This window comes from Spermophilus citellus, assembly GCF_964194105.1.
Source record: "Spermophilus citellus genome assembly, chromosome: 18".
In the NCBI taxonomy this organism is placed as follows: Eukaryota; Metazoa; Chordata; class Mammalia; order Rodentia; family Sciuridae; genus Spermophilus; species Spermophilus citellus.
Genome location: NC_138200.1, coordinates 41,737,194 through 41,758,805, shown reverse-complemented (window position 1 = coordinate 41,758,805; position 21,612 = coordinate 41,737,194). Strand labels below are relative to the sequence as shown.

The 21,612-nt window shown below is 39.7% G+C and overlaps 1 protein-coding gene across 3 annotated transcripts in view; it reads right to left on the bottom strand.

The window, feature by feature from the left end:
- Positions 1-16,732, bottom strand: part of LPCAT2 (lysophosphatidylcholine acyltransferase 2) — a 69,136-nt gene extending 52,404 nt beyond the window's left edge. The window contains exons 1-6 of one of the 3 annotated variants that reach the window (XM_081274611.1): positions 16,423-16,732; positions 9,779-9,918; positions 6,015-6,232; positions 4,497-4,609; positions 2,298-2,358; positions 1,372-1,430 (exon numbers count right to left, since the gene is read on the bottom strand). In XM_081274611.1, coding sequence (XP_081130737.1) covers positions 1,372-1,430; positions 2,298-2,358; positions 4,497-4,609; positions 6,015-6,232; positions 9,779-9,918; positions 16,423-16,593 — 762 coding nt within the window. In that variant the 5' untranslated portion in view covers positions 16,594-16,732. The remainder of the gene's footprint in view (positions 1-1,371; positions 1,431-2,297; positions 2,359-4,496; positions 4,610-6,014; positions 6,233-9,778; positions 9,919-16,422) is intronic. The other 2 variants (XM_081274612.1, XM_081274613.1) reach the window with 2 other exon arrangements.
- Positions 16,733-21,612: the final 4,880 nt, after the last annotated feature.

Here is a 21,612-nt window from a genome sequence, read left to right as displayed (position 1 = left end):
CATAGCTTGCTGTTGTGAACTATGCTGCTATAAATTTTGATGAGGCTGTACCCTATAGTATGCTGATTTTAGGTCTTTTGGATACATACCAAGGAGTGGGACAGCTAGGTCATATGGTGATTCCATTCTCAGTCTTTTGAGAAATCTCATATTGCTTTCCAGAGTGACTGTACTAATTTGCAGTTCCACCAATAATATATGAGTGTACCTTCCCCCCACATTCTTGCCAATACATTATTATTTGTATTCTTGATAACTGCCATTCTGAACGGAGTGAGATGGAATCACAATGCAGTTTTGATTGGTATTGTGAATATTTTTTCATATATTTGTTGGCAAATTGTATTTCTTCTTTTGACACATGTCTGTTTAGTTCTTTTTAAAATTTATTCATTTTTTAAATTTTGGGGGAGGCAGTACCGGGGATTGAACTCAGGGGCACTCGACCACCAAGCCATATCCCCAGCCTTATATTGTATTTTTTATTTAGAGACAGGGTCTCACTGAGTTGCTTAGCACCTTGCTTTTGGTTAGGCTGGCTTTGAACTTGAGATCCTGCCTCAGCCTCCTGAGCCGCTGGGATTTTAGGTGTGCACCACTGAGCCCAGCATGTGTTTAGTTCTTTGGCCAGTTTACTAATTGCGTTATTTATTTGTTTGTATTTTTGAGGTTAAGTTTTTTGGAGAATTCTCAATCTTAAATAGCGTAGATAACTAACAGTTATCTCCTGCTTTTTATATAAATTCTCTAGCAAACAAAGTCCTCTCAGAACCAAAGCATCCCCCCCGCCCCAAAGTCTTTGGGAAACAGTGGCATGATCTACATCCGAAGAACAAGAACATACCCAGCTGTGTGGAAACAGCATTTCCTGAGCTAACTCTGGACTTTGAACAGGGTGTTAAGTGCTTTCATATATTTCCTTATTCCATCAAGCTACCAGCCACGGGTCACACAGCTCATAAGTACTGAGCCAGTAATTAAAGATCAAGCTTCTCTCAAATTTATCCTGCTGTAACAACCCTTCTCCATCAGTAATGACCTCTAAATCAGGAAAAGTCTCCTTCTAGGCTTAATTAAAATTACAAAGTTCTACTATCCTGTCCAGTGAGACCCTACATCTGGGACTTAATCTGGCAGTGACAACAGAGGCTAAGAAATGTCTTCCTGAAGCTTCATAATAATAAAACAATATTTAATATTGGTATCAACAATGTGCCTATCTTGAAAACCAGCCATGGCAAGCAGAATGAACCTGCTGATTCCTTCACCATTCATCTATTCTTTTCCTTATTCACACAGGAAAAGGGGTCTGAGAGCAGAAGTACTGTTTGGAATATTTAAATTGCTCCCACAGAAGAACCCTGTGCTTACCAGCTTGTTGGGGTATCTGAGGAGGATGGGCTGCACGGGGACTCCCGGAATGAAGGCTCCTGGAACCACATTGAAATTTTGTCATATGGTTTCCATATGAATAAAAATTTTACAATAAGAAAAAAATCAATTATAAATGCTATAAGTACGCTGATGGCTTACAAGTACAGATCACAGAATCTATTTGCATGTGTTGGCAAATGCCTAGTGTATACCAAAATGAGGAATATTTAAAATTTAAGAATCATTCAAGCAAAATATTTGATCCTGTGCTGAAGGCACTTACATATTTCGTTCCTCATTTGTGTGCATTTCCCAAATACCTATTATTCAACAAGATTTGTTTACAAAGCAGTAATGACAAAATCAAGATGAAGAGAAATAAGAATATCTAGATAAAGATAAAGACAACTCCTTGAAGTGAAAACTACCACAGTTGCCAGAAGTGAGCTATCACTTCGGCGATGTGCATTCGAGCAGCCAAACCAAACGGTTTAAAAAAGGGTCAAGAGTTATGCTGAGGACCACCTGCCTGGTATTCAAAAGGGAGTGAATCATGGAGGGCATTTGAAAAGCCATGATAAAACAGGGACTCCACTTCACATCAGAGGACCCTGGGGATATGCAAGTGTTCATTGGAGGAAAAGAAAATTATCTACAGTTTGTGTGTGTAGACACACACACACACACACACACACACACACACACACACACACACTCACACAGACCCTATAAGGAAGAAGAGGTTATGATACCAAAAGAGAAAGTGAAGGAGTTAAGTTCTGTGGAATCACATAAAAAACTTTTTTCTGAAAAGAGGAAATGCTCAGAGCAATCTAAAGCATTACTTTGTGTACTGCTATCTATAATCATTTGAGAAATCTTCCACACTACTTTGTTATAATACATAAATTAATTTATCTCACCTGGTTTAAAAGTAATCAAACAGGAACGATTAGTACAAGTACCTTCTGGGAAAACTAGTATCTTGGGAGAAAAGGAATAGATTTAATATTTCAGTCTAATGAATAGATTACCTCTTATTCGCTTTCTTATGACTTCACAAACAGCTGCGAACGCTTCGAAAACAAAAATGAAATAAAAAGCTAACACTTGATTCTACTGAAAGCTCAAACCAGATTATTCAATTTTCTTCTAAGAGAAATACAGTTTGGCCATCTAGGTTCTTAGAAAATGATTTTAAGCTTTGAATGGAGAATATGATTAATTTACAAACATACTACATTTTTCTGAATGATGTTTTTACCAATGATCTGAATAAATTTAAAAGAAATATGGAGGCTGTAAGTCTTGGTCAAAGTATACACTAGGCAAAGCATATTAAATTCCCTCCTTGCAGCTACACATTCTTACCCAAATAACCACCTACTCTGTCTCGGTTTTCCCATTAAATGATGTTCACTCCTACCACAGAGTCCACAGAGGTCTTGAGGACAAAGTAGAAAATGGCTTCATGCTGACCTGACGTAGCCGACGGATGGAATACAACTTGTTATCTATTTTTTGAGGATGTGTTTTAGCTTTTAATGTATCTCTTTATGTTTTCCATGTGGAGAACAAGAAGTATGATTAGTTCCTCCATTAACCGACTAGATGGCAGCTTGGTTTCCTGAAGCTTTTAAAATTTAGTTATGAGCCAAGTGCTAAGAACATCAAATACAAGTAAAATTCTTGCACTCGACACAGTTAGTAATATGTATTTTATAACAGAGAGGGAAAAGATTATTGAGTTAAATTGCTATAATTACAGGTTATTTCTAAAATATAAATTATTATACATGTGGTGTGATTCCATCCTCCAAACTAAAAAATGGGTTTCCTATGAAAGATATAATGTTGTATTCAGTGGAAATTCTACAGCTCCATCACTAACAAGGAGCAGCCATGGAATGAACCATAAAACCTCAGAGCTGGAAGGGGCATTAGGTCACCCAGCAACAGTAATGTTGGAATGTTTTCTACAATACCCCCACCCGCCCACCCCCGCCCTGGAATAGCAGTTGCTCAGCCAATGCCAGAAAACAGTTCTAGAGATCCCAAAGCAAGACTATTCTTCCTCTGGACAGAAAGAAAGTTCTTCCTCAAAACAACCAAAATGAAGTGAAATCTACCTTTCACCTCCCATCTACTTATTGCAGATATACTTTTTGATCCAAAGAGAGAAATCAAACCCTAATTACAAATGCTATTTTTCTCAATCACTATTTAAATCCTTCCTCAGAAGCCTTGGTTTCTAAAGCCTCCTGGTCGGCCACACTCCTTTGGTACTTTAGCATCTGCATGTCCTCTGCAGGACCATCAGTGTGCTAGAGGTCACCTGTTGTCATCTGGACAAAGATCAAGGGACATTACCATGCAATAAATACTGCCCTCCCTAATCCTCAGCCAGCACTGTGAGGAAGGGCTGCAGAGACGGTGAGGGCTGACCAAGCCTTATGGGTGATTTTGATACACCCTCTGAACTGAGAAGCACCACCTCAATATACTTCAGAAAAGATGAAAGAGCTGGCAGGGCGCGGTGGTGCACACCTATAATCCCAGTGACTCTGGAGGCTGAGACAGGAGGATCATGAGTTCAAAGCCAGCCTCAGTAAAAGAGAGGCACTCAGCAACTCAGTGAGACCCTGTCTCTAAATAAAATACAAAACAGGGCTGGGAATGTGGCTCAGTGGTTGAGTGCCCCTGAATTCAATTCCTAGTACCCCAAAAAAGAAAAGATGAAAGATCTGCACCATTTTTTCAGTGAACCCAACATACTGTTGAATATAATGGGGCTTTGGAATTTCATACACTAAATTATATGATATAGTCATATTAATTCATGGTGATTAAATTCAGAGATAGAAAAATCACGTTTTATGATGGGGAAGTAAAAATTTGCTGAAGAGTCTGGCAGATAACAAGGATAACACAGTGAAGTCCCTGAAGGAGCTCACGCAGAGGAGGACTTCTGATTACCCACTAGTTCATTCACTCTGCATCCATCATGCTGAAGATACCTGGTGTGGGTGTCCACAGACGTTAGCACCTGTGGATCCACACAAGAAAGTCTACAGGTGGGGAGTCAACTCAATATGGCTAAATGACCACCGACTGCCTTTTACCTGGGGCCATTCCCCTCCGGAGGTCGCTCGCTTTATTATTTCATTTATTGTGTTCTTTCGGGAATCCGGATCCACACGGGACACCAACACTGGCTGCAGAGCCCGTAAGAGACCTTTAAGATGAACAAAAAATCCAACCAAGCATTTTTTTGACTAAAGCCAGCATAGCAATAGTATAGGATAAAACATAAGACAAATTTTATGGAAAACTAAAATGATAGCAAAGAAAAAACTAAAAAATACTTCAAAGTTTATTAGAACTTAGTTTCTAGTTTCAAAAAGAGAGGTGGACCGTTATGTCTAAAAAGATCTCATGGGCTGGGGCTGTGGCTCAGTGGCAGAGCACTTGCCTAGCAGGTGTGAGGCACTGGGTTCAATTCTCAGCACCACATAAAAAATAAATAAATAAAATAAAGGTATTCTGCCCATCTACAACTACAAAAAAAAAATTTTTTTTTACAGATTTCATTAATGTAACAGAAGTACGCGGAGAGCGGATAATATGAAAAGAGGCAAATACAATTTTTCTCCCCAGTTGTCTTCTGCCTCGACAGACATTAAACCTTTGGAATATTCAAGATTGTTGTGTTGAATTTTAGGAATATTTTGAAAAATGATCATCTAAATTCACAGTGCACATAAGTAGAAGGCAACTTTACACATTTTACTGAAATTTTCAAAAAGTCAGTGTTCTCGACAGCTTCCAACCACATGCAAAATAAGCCTCCGTTTAGCAAAAGCTCATTGCTACACACTTTCCAGGAAGATAAAAACACATTACATAAAGCACGGTGGTTACAGTCAAGAAACAAAGTGCCTGGGCTGAAGGACACCGCTTCTAGGACTGCTACCACTTCTGCAGAGCACAGGGGCCACCCTCACCCCCTCTCCCTTGTCACCTGAGAGAGAATCCTGGACCACTGGGAGCTGTGACTTGGAGACTGATTCCTTAGGGAGGGACCAAAGTATCTGATGGAAAAACACTTCACTTGCTTCATTATTTCCTACGGCAGGAAGCGCTGACTGTTCCTCACCATGATTTTCAGAGGTCCCTCATGGAGACTCCCAGGGTAACCAGGAAGAAAACAGAGTTTGGAGAAAAGACTCTGTAAGCCTATCAGCCTAACACCCTGAACAGAAATTCATGAGAAAGCACGTAAACTGTGCATTGGTTCAATTCTCTCTCAAATAACTAAATAAATAAAACAAAACAAAAAACAAGAATCAGCATGTCCAGTATTTGAACACTGGTCTTCCCCAGCCATAAATAAGAACAAGACAGGATGATGAGATAATAAAAATAGGTATTAAAAAGAATGATGAGGCTATAGATTAATAAAGTCTAGCCTTTTTTCATAAATTCATTCTTTCCATATAGGACCTAATTATAAGAAGAAGAAATATGTTGAAATATTTTAAAGTTTTTTTAAAAAAATTATCAAAAAAAACCCAATATGATTATTTTAATTTCAAGCATAAGCATGAAAATATTTCATCTGTTACCTCTCAAGTACTTACTGCCAATCATAGGGATCTGGACAGTTTCATACCGAGACACCAACGAAGGCAGTCCAGACACAATACAGGCAATCCCATCAAAGAAGGACGAATGAGGGGCGACAACAAAAATGGGTGCTTCCAAGGCGCTCGCAGCCTTTCCTTTCACATTCACTTTAAATCCCATGGAAAAGTATAGGGCGTAACCCAGATACCTCAAAACCGAGTGAGTAGCTGTCCTTTGAAAATAAATGCAGAAAAGACATAATTAGCTTTGCTGATCGAAGTTAAGCAGCATTGCTTCACTCTAAAATACAAGAAAAAAAAAAACGTGTCAAAGAATTGCATTTAAAATATAAGCTCGGGAGACGAATAGCTAACACTTACAGGGAACTCTTACTGTAGGTGCCAGTCACTATCCTTGGCCTAATCTATTGAAAAGTAGGTATTATTTGTTTCTATCCCAGTTTTATAGGTGACAATAGTGAGGCATGGAGAAGTAATTTGCCCCAGGATATGTAGCTATTAAATGTCTCCATTACTCTGTGACTATAAAGTGATAAAAATGAATTTTAGCTGGGTGAGGCAACACACAACTGTAATCCCAGCATCTTGGGAGGCTGAGGCAGGAGGAACATAAGTTGGAGGTTAGCCTCAGAAACTTACCTAGACCCTAAGCAACTTCATGAGATCCTGTCTCAAAATTAAAAAAAAAAAAAAAAAAAATTCAAAACTGAGGAAGTATCTCAGTGGTAAAGTATACCTGGGTTTAATCCCTACTACAAAAAATATAAATAAAATTTATTTTTAATTAACACATGTTCCCCACTGAGACAACCAAATCAGTACTGCCCTTCAAAAGTAGCCAACTTAGGAATCTCTATTTGTGTCATGAAAATGCTGCCATCTCCTCAACACTTTTAGACCCTTCACCTGAATTTGTCCTCAGAATTACTTTAGGAATAATTTTTAGAAGCAAATCTCATCTGCATTGCTTAGCCCTTTGACATCATCATGAATCTTCAGAAGTAGGGGTTGGGGACATAGCTTGTGACAGAGTGCTTGCTGAAGTGTTGGAAGGCCCTGGCTTTGCTCCCCAGCAACCCCCATGCTTCAGGAAATAAATTTGTATCTTGAAAACAACTTCAGAAATGAATTTACCATCTTACTTCCATGGACCAGAGAAGCACCTAAGGGATTCCAGAAATCTAGTTGTTTACTTTTTAAAATTAGCCATTGGAGACTAATTTTCATTAAAATCCTGCCTGGGCCCATGGTGGACACCCAAGACAGGTAAAAGAAATCTCCGACTTGACAAGCTTGCCGGAGGAGGAAACCCAAGCAGATTCCCAGGAGCACAAACACAGACTGGAGATTTTCATAAACGAATTAAGCATACAGCTTTTCATGACAAGTAAAATAAAATATGCACAGTTGTCCCTTGGTATCCATGGGCAACCCTTGTGGATAAAAAGTCTTCAAATGCTCATGCCTTTTAAATAATATGGTGTATAATAATATCTGCGTATAACCTTGACTTTAAATTGCCTCGGCCTATTTGTAAGATCTAATCCATGTAATTGCTACATAAATAGGTAGTAAACTGCATTGTATAGGGAATAATAACAAGCAAAAGAGTCTGCACTTGTTCAGTACAGATGTGTTTTTCCAATATCTTTGATCCACAGTTGGTTGAATCTGCAGATGTGGAGGGGTGACTGCATACTGCTTGCAAGGTATCTAAGGAGAGCAATCAAAAATGGGCTTCTGACCCTACGCCAACTTTCTGGTAATAATACAGTGAGGAATTATCAGCAGCTAGCCTCTGGGGAAGTCTGTGACTTTTATTTCCTAGCAAGAAGTGAGACACTGAAAACCAAAGCACTGGGCTGGGGATGTGGCTCAAGCGGTAGCGCGCTCGCCTGGCATGCGTGCGGCCCGGGTTCGATCCTCAGCACCACATACCAACAAAGATGTTGTGTCCGCCGAGAACTAAAAAATAAATATTAAAAATTCTCTCTCTCTCTCTCTCTCTCTCTCTCTCTCTCTCTCTCTCTCTCTCCTCTCTCCTCTCTCACTTTAAAAAAAGAAAAAAAAAAAAAAAACCAAAGCACTTTTCCAAAGAGCTCCAGAAATAACACAGCTCTCCTCTTCCCCTTTAGTTTGGACAGGAAATCTCTATTCACACATGGGTATGAAGTGCACCCCTTCACCAACTTTCAAACATTTCCAAGTATTCCTATTCAGCGCCATTAGACACTGACATTTAAATGTTTTAAACATTAAAGTCTGAGGCCACATAGTAACTTCAACATTGCCTATTTGAGGGGAGTTAGTGAAAACTATTTTCACAGAGAAAGGTAAAACTTTATTTTCTACTATTTTTTATATTTTCTTTCTGGATTCTGAAGGCTACTTCTCCCATCCTCCTAGGCTTACATAAGCCACTAACAATAGAAACCAAAGAGATAATCTGAAAAAAAAATTGGAGAGTCATGAAAAACATCCCTTGAAGTGTTGTCTTCTCCTGCACAACCTTGAGTTATGACACGGAGCATCATGATCTGCCAGCACGGGGTTCATCTCCACTTCAAACCAGCCTCGTGTTTGCTATTGACATTAGTTCACTAGAACATGCACTGAACAGAAAACTGCACATCCTTAAAAGTTTCTAGAACAGTAATTCTCAAAATTTTTGGAGGACGTATCCACATTTGAGATTTGGATTAAGGAACATATCCTTGTGTGATGGGGAAGGAAAATCGGTGCAAAATTTCAAGAGAGTTCGCTAGTGTCCTAAAACAGATCTATGGATTTGGAATCCACATCAGGAAGCCCCATGTTGATGACACACAGGTGGCGACCATTTGGCTCTGCCCAACACAAATGAACGTTCATCAGCAGCTTCATTCATTAGGATTAGTCTGTTCTCTGATGCCAACCTAACTGTGGCAGAATGGAAGTCTAACATAAAATGTTAACATCTGGAAGAGTTAGACTGCATTAATGATTAAGCTGTATTAATGATAATCACTAAAGAAATTAAGGAAAAATAATATAATTGATACACTTATATGTCCCTGCAGAAAGCATTTTGTTACTGTGGGGAGACCAAAGCAATTGTGAAAATAGGAAAAGCAAAATATAGCAAACTATTTTACAGTTGCAATATTGCAGGTATACTGGTGCTGGGGTTGTAGCTCAGGTGGTAGAGTGCTCACCTGCACATGTAAGGCACTGGGTTTGATCCTCAGCACTGTATAAAAATTAAAAATAAAGAAATATATGCAGGTATACTGATTGACTATCAGAAACAGGGATCTCTCTCTCTCTCTCTCTCTCTCTTTTTGTACCAGGGATTGAGCTCAGGAGGGCTTAATCACTAAGCCACATCATCCCCAGTACCACCCCGGCCCTTTTTTTCCCCATTTTATTTAGAGACAGGATTTCATTAAGTAGCTTAGGGCCTTTGTAAATTGCTGAGGCTAGCTTTAAACTTGCAATCCTCCTGCCTCAGCCTCCCAAACCACTAGGATTATTACAGCATGTGCCACTAGGATTATCATTCCGGCAATAATTTAGAAAACAAAGTTTTTTAACATAAGAAAATTATAACGTCAACAGATGATTAACAGAAATGTGTTTGGGCAGTAATTTCTACATAAATTAAGGTCCGTTTTATCAAAGAAATGAATTATTAAATTTGGGTAAGTTAAATAAAAATACTCATCAGTGATTTTTTTGTCATCTGGATCTACCTGATATCTGGACTACGTGTTTCTTACCGTCTCCAGTCGGTCACTGGGTAAGTCGGCTTCTCGGGACAGCAAGCTATGAAGGCGGCGGCAAATGGCCAAGATAATAAGAAAAGCAATCCAATCAAAATGACCCGAAGTGGGAGCAGGATGATTCCAAGAAGGAAACTCTGAAAGTCAAAGTGGATGAAAACAGATCGAATGACGTCATTTTAACATGTTGCTATGGAGCTGAAACATGCAATAGGAGAGCTTAATGCTATTCATGCATCTACCCACAGATGAACTGGGTACTGTGCTGCCCACATTAGAATGTAAGAACAGAGAAGAACAAGCCATGGCGTTTGACCTCACAAAGCCAATCATGTACTAAAGAAATAGTGATGAAAACCTGAAGAGAGCTTGATCTGTACACTGACCAGAGTGAATGGAGAGGCTGAGGGGACAAAGAAAGGGGTGTCTGGGTTGGCAGTCAAGGAAAGCTTCCTGGAGGAGGTGCTGAATGGTCTTGCAAGACAAGCAAGTACTAGCAAGATAAGAGGGAGAAAGTGTTATCTGACAGCTACAGGTTGAAAGAAGAATGTGAATGGAGGCACCCGAGTACGAGAAAGTGAGTGTGCTATTGAATATGCCTGCCGGCCCTAACAATAAGGAGATGGAGGAGGAGAAAATAAAAGAAAAAATAAGTAATGCAAATAAGAACAGCAAATCATACATGAATGCTTCCTACAGGCTTGGGCTGTAAACACTGGCATGTAGTAATTCATTTAACTGCAATCTGATGTCAAAGACAGAAGTGGTACAGAGGGTTAAATTAAATTACTTAATAAGATCATATAGTTAGTAAATGGCAGAACCAGGATCTGAACCCAGTTTGGTGGCCTTTGCTTATACCACACTGCCTTTCAAGGGAAATAAATTCTCCTTAGGTATAATGCACTGTCTTTTTTTTCACATAAAAAATTACACTATCTAACAGTGCCTCTTTCTATCTCTACTAGCTCTTATGTCATCAAATAACTTATAAAAAATGCAAAAAGTATTCTGGTTACCCGATCTCTGCCAAGCTTTTTGAGTGCATGTGTATGTCTGCTTCAAACATACATAAAAGAAAAAGGTCAGGTCTTCACTGTGTAATTCAGTGACCCTGATCTTGATCGGCATGTACTCATGTAATTGCCACCCAAGTCAACACATGGAACATACCTACCACTCTGGAAAGCCAGCTTGTGCCTCTTCCAGAGGATGAATTTCTGTCACCACAGCTTAGATGGATGTATTGTTGAGTGTCACACAAATGGAATCATGTGACGTACCCTTATATGGCATTCTCCCTCCACTTAACATATTTCTTGGTTCAACTCTGTTGTTTTGCATAACAATAATTCATTCTTTTGGACTGCAGAGTATTATCCCACTGTATAACCCTTTGATGATCTGTTCACTGATAAAGCCACTGTGAACACTCTGATACACACCTTTCTGTAAATATATGTCTTCAGTTTTCTAGGAGTGGAATTGCTGAGCCATAGATGTTAATTAACTTTATAAGGAACTAACAGTTTTCCAAAGTAGTTGTATCATTTTAAAGTATCACTGGCAGTGTGTGAGAATTACATTGCTGTATATCCTGGCCAATCATTGTTGTTAGTAGTTTTTTGAAAAATCAACTTGTTAAGGGACAATTTACATAAAATAAAAGACATCTCTTTTAAACTCTATATATTATGAGTTTATCAAGAGCATAGACCTATGAGTATGAATTAATATAATCTATTCATTCATCTATCCTTCTGTCGACACCCAGCTGTCTAATTAGTGTTATTTTGAAATAAATCTTGAAATCAGGTTGTATGTGACATACAACTTTTTCTGCTTCAACATTTTTTGGGGAGTAAGGTGCTCTAGATCCTTTACACTTCCACATAAATTTCAGGATTAATTTATCAGCTTGCCAGACAAAATCAAATCTGTTAGGATTTTTATTGGGATTTCAATAAATCTATAGACAAATCTGGAAGGAACTGTCCTCTTAATAACATTGGTTCTGACGGTTCATAAACATGATTTATTTTTCCACTTACATGAGTCTTCATTAATTTCTTACAGCAATATTTTGTTGTTTTCAGTGTAGTAGTCTTACAAGGTCTTGGTTAAAAGCATTAAGTATGTAAGGTCATTTTATTGTTATTATTGTTATTGTTATTATACATTCGATTATTTAATTTCATTTTACAACTGTATCCTCATAGGGTATAGACATAAAATTGATTTTAAGTTCTGATCTTACTTCCTATGACCTAGCCAACTTGATTTATTAGTTCTAGTAGTTAGTTGTTTTGTAGATTCCTTAGAAAAATTCTTCATACACAACCATGTGCTCATCTCTGAATAAAGACAGGTGTACACTTTTCTTTCTGGTCTATATGCTTTCTTTACTTTTTCTTGTCTTATTACACTGACTTGCATCCCTAGTTCAGTGCTAAATAGAAATGGTGAACAAGATAATTGCCTTGTTCCCAACCTTTGGGGAAACCATTATATTAACAGGAAGTACTTCATAAATATCCTGTATCAGGTTAAAAGTTTCCTTTTATTCCTCCTTTATTGAGAACATTTTTTATTATCATCAGTGGGTGTTGAATTTTATCAAGTGAGCAACAAAATTTCTGTATCTGAGAAGATCATAGATTTTTCCTATATATTCTGCTAACAAGGTAAATTACACTGAAATTGAAATTTTGGTACGTTAAATTAACCTTGGATTACTGAGACAAATCAAACTTGGAATATATGTGATATATTATACTTCCCAAATATTGTTGTATTTGACCTGATTTTGTTAAGAGATCTTATATCTAAAACCATGAGAGATATTGGTCTATAATTTTCTTTTCTTGTAATATCTTTTTCAGATTTTGGTACTGAGGTGATGCTAACCACATAAAACTTGTTGGGAAGTATTCCACCCTTCTCTACTTTCTGAAAGAACTTGTGTAAGTGTTTTATTGTGCTCTTAAAAGTCTGACAGAATTTATAAAGTGAAATAATCTTGGCAAGGAGTTTTCTTTAAATGTGTGTGTGTGTAATTCAAATTCTTTCATAAAGATCTAGTCATATTTTCTAGTTCTTCTATTAATTTTGTTGTACTGGATGGATTCTCGTCCTTTCCTACATGTTTCAAGTTTTGATAATAATCTCTTAATAGTCATTTAATCTGTAATGAAATATGTTTTTTTCATTCCTGATACTGGTAATTTGTATTTTCGCATTTATCAGTCTTGGTGGGGATATAACAATTATCTTAACTTATTCTATTTTATTAGTATACCAACCAAACATTTGAATTAGTTGACTTTCTTTGTGGTTTGCTTTCAATTTCATCTCTTGTATTCATGTTCTTGCTTTGAGTTACTTCTTGTGTAATTTATCATCCTTCTAGCTTCTGGAAATGAGAACTTAAAATCATTACTTTTAAAACTGTAATTTTATTTAAATCTGTTCATTTACCTCTATACATTGCTTTCCCTGAAACCCATAATTTTGGTATTTTGGATTTTCATTTTCTATTTAGTTTAAAACATTTTAAAATTTTCATTGGTGATTTCTTTTTTGACCCAGGAACTCTTTTAAAGTGTTCAGTTCGATGTCTAAATATGTGGGCAGCTGTAATGTTAAACAAGTGCTTCTGATGGTTTTTCAAAACGCACTGAGAAAAGGCTGTGCTGGATGAGCCCCACTGCAGGTCCAAAGAAGCCTTGCAAATGTAGTCATGCAGGCAGCCACCAGCCAGGGCAGATGATGACATTTCTCTGGGAATGGTTCTCTGATGGAGTCCCAACCTTATTCTTTTCCCTGTAACCACCACAGGGGAGGCATGGTTAGCATGTAGATCAGCTTCTTTAACCCTCTAGCTTTTCCTTCCTTCCAGAATCCCTGAAGGCTCTTGTGCAAATACAGTTTAGGGATTTGCTGAGAATGTAGGAGGAATTTACATGCCAATTAAGGGGCTCCTTCCTCTCTAGCTTCCTCCTTTCTGGTACTTCCTTCCTCAATTTCCAGTCACTCTGACTGCCATGAACTCTGTTCTCTGTCCTCTCTCACAAAAGACCTATAAGACTGAAGCTTTCTACCAATCCCTCCCATGGTATCAAGAGAGAATCCTGGGGAAAAAAAGAGGGGACACAGGGAAATTTCACACAGTATAGGAACAAATCTCCTCCAGTTTCTGTCTTTTTTTTTTTTTTCCTCCAGAGTACCTTCATATAGTTTCTTATAGTCTGATCAGGACTAATCATTGTAATCTATGAGAAGATTTGTCCAGTTTAAGCTACTACTACTCCACCATCCCTGGGACCAGAACTAACCCTGTTAAATTTCTTCACCTGAAAAACTGACTTATGAATACAGTAAAACTTAGCTATCATTCTATTTTCTGTAAGATAAATTATGAATAAGCAAGACGTGGAGGAGCTCCAGAACTATTACTAGGAGAGATCTTGTTTGGCCTTTATTGCACTAACACATGGAATTATATATTTTGTACTTGTTTTTTTAACTTTCTCAGTGAAACATAAGCGTTAGATGAGCAGGCCCTATTTCTGTAGCTCACTGCTATATCCTCAGATATTAGTACTGCACCTAGTAGAGGCATTCAACAAATATTTTTGGTCTGAATGAATGGCCCCCAAATTACAACCAAAAACTCATTTCAATTCTGCTCTCAATTGAGGACATAAAAAGGAAGCTACTTTTTTTCCATGCCACAAAATAACAAACTCTTAAGTAGTCAAAAATGGACCAGGGATGAAATTAAGCCCTATAATGAGTTCCAAAAGTGACAACAGTTCTTAAGTAAGACACTAGTCATCATTCATTGTCTGATTTGAATCTGAGTGAATCCTCTAAGTATTAATTTGTCATTCTTGAATGAAAGTATGTCCATCCTTTAAAATAAATAATACAGACAACACTGTTCTCAGTCATTACTCTTTACTGGCTAAGGTTGTGGCTCAGTGGTTAAGTGTCTCCGGGTTCAATCTCCCACACCAAAAAAATTAAATAAAAATAAAAATAATTTTTTTCATCCTTTACCCAGAACATTCAAGCCATTCCAACATCTTTGGTATCATTCATCAAGAGAGATTTAAAAAATATAATAATCAGACCATGTTCAACTCATTCAATCTAAGCAAATTTTAATAATATATATAATTTATAGACAACTAATAGCATAATGATCAATATTAAGATCAGCATACATTACGTCACTTAATTCTAACCTTCCTTTGAGGTTTATTATTTCAATTTAATAGAAGAGTAGTTCAGGGAGATTAAGTGACTTGGCCAAGTCACAAATACCGAAGTCTTCTAAGACTAGTGCCTCTCAATCTACCACAGCTCTTATAAGAGTCCTTTCAAAGCACTCTAAACAGTCACAGACCAGGTGATTAAAAACAGACAACAACAACAACAACACACACCAAAATTAGTAATCTACTGTAGGTGCTATACAAATATTTATAAGTATGCCACATTGAATCTTGCTCCAAAATAGGAAGCCAACAGGTGAACATACTTTCCATTTACACATGACTGATCTGACTAAATTTAATCCTGAATGGTCAATATATTTAGAAGTGCTACAGTCATGTCAAGCTACCAAGGGAACATCTGTCCATTTAAAGACACAGATCAACTTTTCAAACTAGTTTCTTTACAAGGAGGTATTACTATGACTCTTCCTTTCTCTTCCTCTCTCATACTCTTTTCAACCAAACATCTACCTCCCATTATCCTACCATCCCATACTGCTTAGCTCAGCACTAAACCTGCCCTCACAGGACAGCACAATAGTCTCAGCTGTGCATACAAAAAGAATTCAAAATTACACTCCTTCAATCCAAAATAATGAAATCTGTGAGACAGACAGGGAAAGAAAATAAAAATAAAAAAACTGTTCCCCTGCAGGATACACAGGACAAGTATATCTTGCAGAGTCTATCTTATTCTTCAATCAATAATTTCATCAAGAGGAAGTCCAAAAAGCGAGACTGCATAAAAGCAGTCCTTTTTCAGATAAGGGAAGGAAAGCAAACTTCCTTTGTGGGAACAGCTACTTTTAACAGTGGCTCCCCCTCATCCTCGAATCTAGGAAAAATGTTTGGGCGAAAGCTGATGGAAGATGGGAAACCCTCAAACGCCCTAAACGGATACGTCTAATAAGTCACCCCTCTTTCTCGATTCTGAATTTCTAGCCAGGATGTCCCAGCTCAGCTAGATCATTCCAGCCTTACCTGTTCTAACTCCACACCTGTTCTAACCCCCAGCCTTCTCCCTCCTTACTCATCCCAAGGCAAAAGGAAAAAAAAAAAAAAAAAAAAAAAAACAACAACAACCTCCCCCAAGCCCACTCTCCCGAGGTAGGTCTGCCTCCACCACCTCCCGGGACTCAAGTCCAATCCAGCCGGATCGCCCAGCTCGGGCAAGGTGGGTCTCCGCCGGCTCAGCCTCTTGGCCTCCAGAGGCTCCACTCAGTCCTGCCTCCTCCGCACCTGCGCTTCTCCCGCCCCCAGCGTCCTCCACCCCCAGACCCGCGGCCCTCGGACGCCCCCGGGGGGCTGCCCCCTTTCCCGCAGGCCGCCCGCCTCGGTCACCCGCGCCCCGCCGCTCACCTGCAGCAGCCTGGCCTTGCCGAGCCCCGTCTGCTGCACGAAGGGGTTGGGCACCGGCGGCGGGATGAAGGACGCCTGGCGGGGCACCATGGGCGGCCGATGCTCTGCGGCCCCGACGCCCGAGCCTGGCACGGTGGCCGCCACCGCCGCCGCCTCGGAGCACCGGTTCATGGCCGAGCTGGACGTGGGACCCGAGCGCAGAGAAGGAAGCCGAGCGCGCAGGCCAGCGCCCCAGCCCAGACCCAGCCGCAGCACCTCAGGAGTCCCAGCCCGAGGCGCCGCTCGGGGCCCTCTGCGCACGCGCCAAAATTACCTAGGCGCCGGCCGCCCCGCCCCTGGGCTGTGGCCCCGCCTCCCTTAGGTACCTGGCTCCTCCCCTTCAATAATCTAGCCCCGCCCCCTCGGAGATGACTGCTTTCTTTCAGCAAGATGACTGTGAAGGGTAGCTTTGTAACCTTAATGCTCCAACCAGGGACACTTGAGGCGGAGTTCTCTGCTTTAGGGTCAGGCAAATCTGGGGTTTCACTTTGTCTTACTGTTCTGGCCATGAGCTGTGTTCATGATCCTCACTGCCTCCTGTAAATCCAACAATGCTAGGAGCAACACCTTCCCCTGGGCTGTTCCAGCAAGTGAACTGAAATCACTAGGGTGCTTAGCTCTTGTGTAAACCAGTTTGAGTTCCAAGTTTGTTGGCTAATATAGACATTCATACCAGGGAAGGAAAATGCTCCTCATAAATCTTATGGAATGACTGGGGAATGGTTCCCCAGAGGATGTAACGGAGCTGCTACTAGAAAAGGCAAAAACAAGTTGACTTCCACAGTAGATGAGGAACCTGACTGAGAAAAAGGGAACGATTTGGGCGTGACTCCATTTCAACCTGAGGAAGTACAGGGACCTGTCTGGATCTTGATGGGTGAGGGCCTGGGGACACAGGGGTTGTTCCAGGACCTGAGACCAATGGATTGATCTCCGAGCGGCTAGAGTGAAAGAATGAAGATGGCTCTTCTGGGTCTCTTATTTTTCCAAATAAATTTCATGATTGCTTTTTCTATTTCTATGAAGAATGTCATTGGCATTTTAATAGAAATTGCATTAAATATGTATAATGCTTTTGGGAATAGGCCACTTTGACAATATTAATTCTGCCTATCCAGGAACATGGGAGATCTTTTCACCTTCTGAGGTTTTCTTCAATTTCTTTCTTTAGGGTTCTGTAGTTTTCATTGTAGAGGTCTTTCACCTCTTTTGTTAGATTGATTCCCAGGTATTTTATTTTATTTGAGGCTATTGTGGATGGGGTAGTTTTTTCTGATTTCTCTTTCAGTGGATTCATTACTAATATATAGGAATGCATTTGATTTATAGCTGTTGATTTTATATCCTGCTCTTTCTTTGCTGAATTCACTTATTAGTTCTAGAAGTTTTCTGGTGGAATTTTTTGGGTCTTCTAGATATTGAATCATGTCATCAGCAAATAGTGATAGTTTGAGTTCTTTACCTATTTGTATTCCTTTAATTTCTTTCTTCTGTCTAAATGCTCTGGCTAGAGTTTCCTTTTTTTTTTTTTTTAAGAGAGAGTGAGAGAGGAGAAAGAGCGCGAGAGAGAGAGAGAATTTTTTTAATATTTATTTTTTAGTTCTCGGCGGACACAACATCTTCGTTGGTATGTGGTGCTGAGGATCGAACCCGGGCCACACGCATGCCAGGCGAGTGCGCTACCGCTTGAGCCACATCCCCAGCCCTCTGGCTAGAGTTTCAAGGGTGATGTTGAATAGAAGTTGTAAAAAAGGATATCCTTTCCTTATTCCAGTTTTTAGAGGGAATGCTTTCAATTTTTCTCCATTTAGAATGATGCTGGCCTTGGGGTTAGCATAAATAACTTTTACAATGTTGAGTTATGTTCCTACTATCCCTAGTTTTTCTAGTGTTTTAAACATGAAAGTGTACTGTATTTTGTTAAACACTTTTTTCTGCATCTATTGAGATGATGATATGATTCTTGTTTTTACATCTATTAATATGATGAATTACATTTATTGATTTCCATATGTTGAACCAACCCTACATCCCTGGGATGAATCCCACTTGATCATGGTGCACTATCTTTTTGATATGTTTTTGTATTTGATTTGCCAGAATTTTATTGAGAACTTTTGCATCTATGTTCATCAGGAATATTGGTCTGCAGTTTTCTTTCCTTGATGTATCTTTGTCTGGTTTTGTATCAGAGTGATATTAGCCTTATAGAATAAGTTGGAAGGGTTCCCTCCTTTTCTATTTCATGGAATACTTTGAGGTGTACTGGTGTTAATTCTTCTTCGAATGTCTTATAGAACTTGGCTGAGAGCTATAGAAACAAAAACAGCATGGTATTGGCACCAAAATGAACTTATAGACAAATGGGACAGAATAGGGGACACAGAGAATAACCCACATAGATACGGTTATCTCATACTAGACAAAGGTGCCAAAAACATTCACTGGAGAAAAGATAGTCTCTTCAACAAACGGTGCTGGCAAAACTGGAAATTCATATGTAGCAAAATGAAATTAAACCTCTCTCTCTCTCACCCCGCACAAAAATCAACTCAAAGTAGATCAAAGACTTATGCACTAGAACAGAGACCCTGTTAATAGGGGAAAAAATAGGCCCAAATCTTCACCATGTAGGCCTAGGATCTGACTTCCTTAACAAAACCCCTAAAACACAAGAAGTAAAGTCAAGGATCAATAAATGGGATGGATTCAAACTAAAAAGCTTCTTCTCAGCAAAGCAAACAATCAATAATGTGAGAAGAGAGCCTACAGATTAGGAGAAAATCTTTACCACTTGCACCTCTGATAAAGCATTAATCATTAAGATATATAAAGAACTCAAAAAACTTAACACCAAAAAAATAAATAACCCAATCAATAAATAGGCTAAGGAATTGAACAGACACTTCACAGAAGAAATACAATCAGTTGACAAATATATGAAAAAGTGTTCAACATGTCTGGCAATTAGAACAATGCAAATCAAAGCTACACTAAAATTTCATCTCAATCCAGTCAGAATGGCAATCATCAAGAATATAGGCAACAATAAATGTTGGCAAGGATGTGGGGGAAAAGGCACACTCATACATTGCTGGTGGGACTGCAATTTGGTGCAACCACTATGGAAAGCAGTATGGAGATTCCTCAGAAAACTTGGAATGGAACCACCATTTGACCCAGCTATTCCATGCCTCGGCTTATACCCAAAGGACTTAAAATCAGCATACTACAGTAATATATCCATGTCAATGTTTATAGCAGCTCAATTCACAATAGCCAAACTTTGGAACCAACCTAGTGTCTTTCAATAGATGAATGGATAAAGAAAATGTGGTATATATATTCAATGGAATATTACTCAGCTGTAGAGGAGAATGGAATTATGGCATTTGCCAGTAAATGGATGGAGTTGGAGACTATCATGCTAAGTGAAATAAGCCAATCCCAAATAACCAAAGGCCGAATGTTTTCTCCAATATGCAGATGCTAATACACAACAAGGGGGACTGGGCACTAGAGAAGAATAGAGTTACCTTAGATTAGGTAGAGGGAAGTGAAGGGAGGGGAGGGGAGAGGATGTGGGGATAGGAAAGGTAGTAGAATGAAACAGACATTATTACTGTATGTAATTATGTGACTACATGACCAATGTGATTCCACTACATGTACACTCATAAAAATGAGAAATTATATCCCATCTCTGTATGATATATCAAAGTGCATAAATGCATTCTACTGTCATGTATAACTAATTAAGACAAATTTAAAAATTAAAAAAAAAAAAGAATGAAGATGGCAAACCACTTATCCCTACTGATAAACTCTGCTTGCAGCAGGCAAGGAACCAAGAAAAAATCAGTCTGGGCATTGGTATAGCTCCTCCTCTAAATGTATCCACTTTTGAATCTCAGAATCATCTAACCCTATCAGAGAGCTGTGCAGCCTTGAGTTAGTCATTTAACCTCTCTGAGCTCCTTGCCTCATCAAAGGGATTAATTCCTGCCCCCATAGGATTATAGTAAGGATTAAATCAGGTGTAATGTTCATAGAAAACCACTCAAGAAATGGCATGTTGAGGATCAGCTGAAATTTCTCTCAATGTAACAGAGATCCTGAATAGCAGTGTATTAGAGTTATGATGTAAGCTTCCCAGGCTAGGTGGTCTTCAAGTAGGACTTCCTAATACCTTCAATGGCTGCATATGCTGGGGCTCTTTAGTCAGATACCTGCAGAAAGTGTGTCTGTTTGGGGCGATCAAGAACACAAATCAGTAGGCAGGCTTTGATAAAAGAAAAGATCACTTTCGGTCCACTGAGGTCACCCCCGAGCTGTCCTGAGCACTGCTCAGCTGTTTACCCACCAGCCCAACCAGGAAAGGCCTGAAGGCATCAGACTATCAGACTATCAGACAGCTGGAGCTGGCAGGCACCTCTGAAAAGAATCCAGGCCTTGGTTGCTGTTTGGCAGCAGCTGGGGTACTTCTATAGGAGGTGAGCAGGGGCGGGTAGCCTGGCCAGAAGGCGGAGTGAGCTCACCTGGTTCTGACCACAGCATCTGTGTTCAGAAAGCAAGCACGTTACTGTCCTTCAGGGTGACCAGGGAAGGTCTTGTGGGGTAAGTGGAGGGCCAGGTTGCTGTTGGAGATTCTGGGCTGAGGGTCAAGTTCCTCCTCAAGGTCATCCTCTGGCCTTGCCTCCATTCTGTTACCTGACAGCTACAGGACCTTGGGCAGACCACTTGTCTCTGGCCCTAGTTTCAACTCGTTAAAATAGTCTCTCCCTCTTGAGATGGTTGCAAAGGTCAAATTAAATGATGCATGTAGAGTATCTGGCAGGCAGCAGGTTGCTAATGAAGCAGAGTGACATGGCTGCTGCTCACTGTCAGCGCCAGCATTGGGACAGGTATCACTATTAAGAAACAGACCGAGAGAGAAAACCGACCCCGGAGCCTCAGGTATCATTCAGCCTGCAGCTGGGTGGAGCGCTTTGCGCATGCGCATCAGAGACCGCCCCAGCCCCGCCCACCCTGAGGTTGGCTCCCGCGGTTTCTTTTGGCAGCTTTGATGTCGCCGGCACGCACCATCCCTACCCCTCCCGGGGCACACTGGCTCTTTTTGTTTCCTCTTCTGGCTTGGGCTGCAGCCCCCTC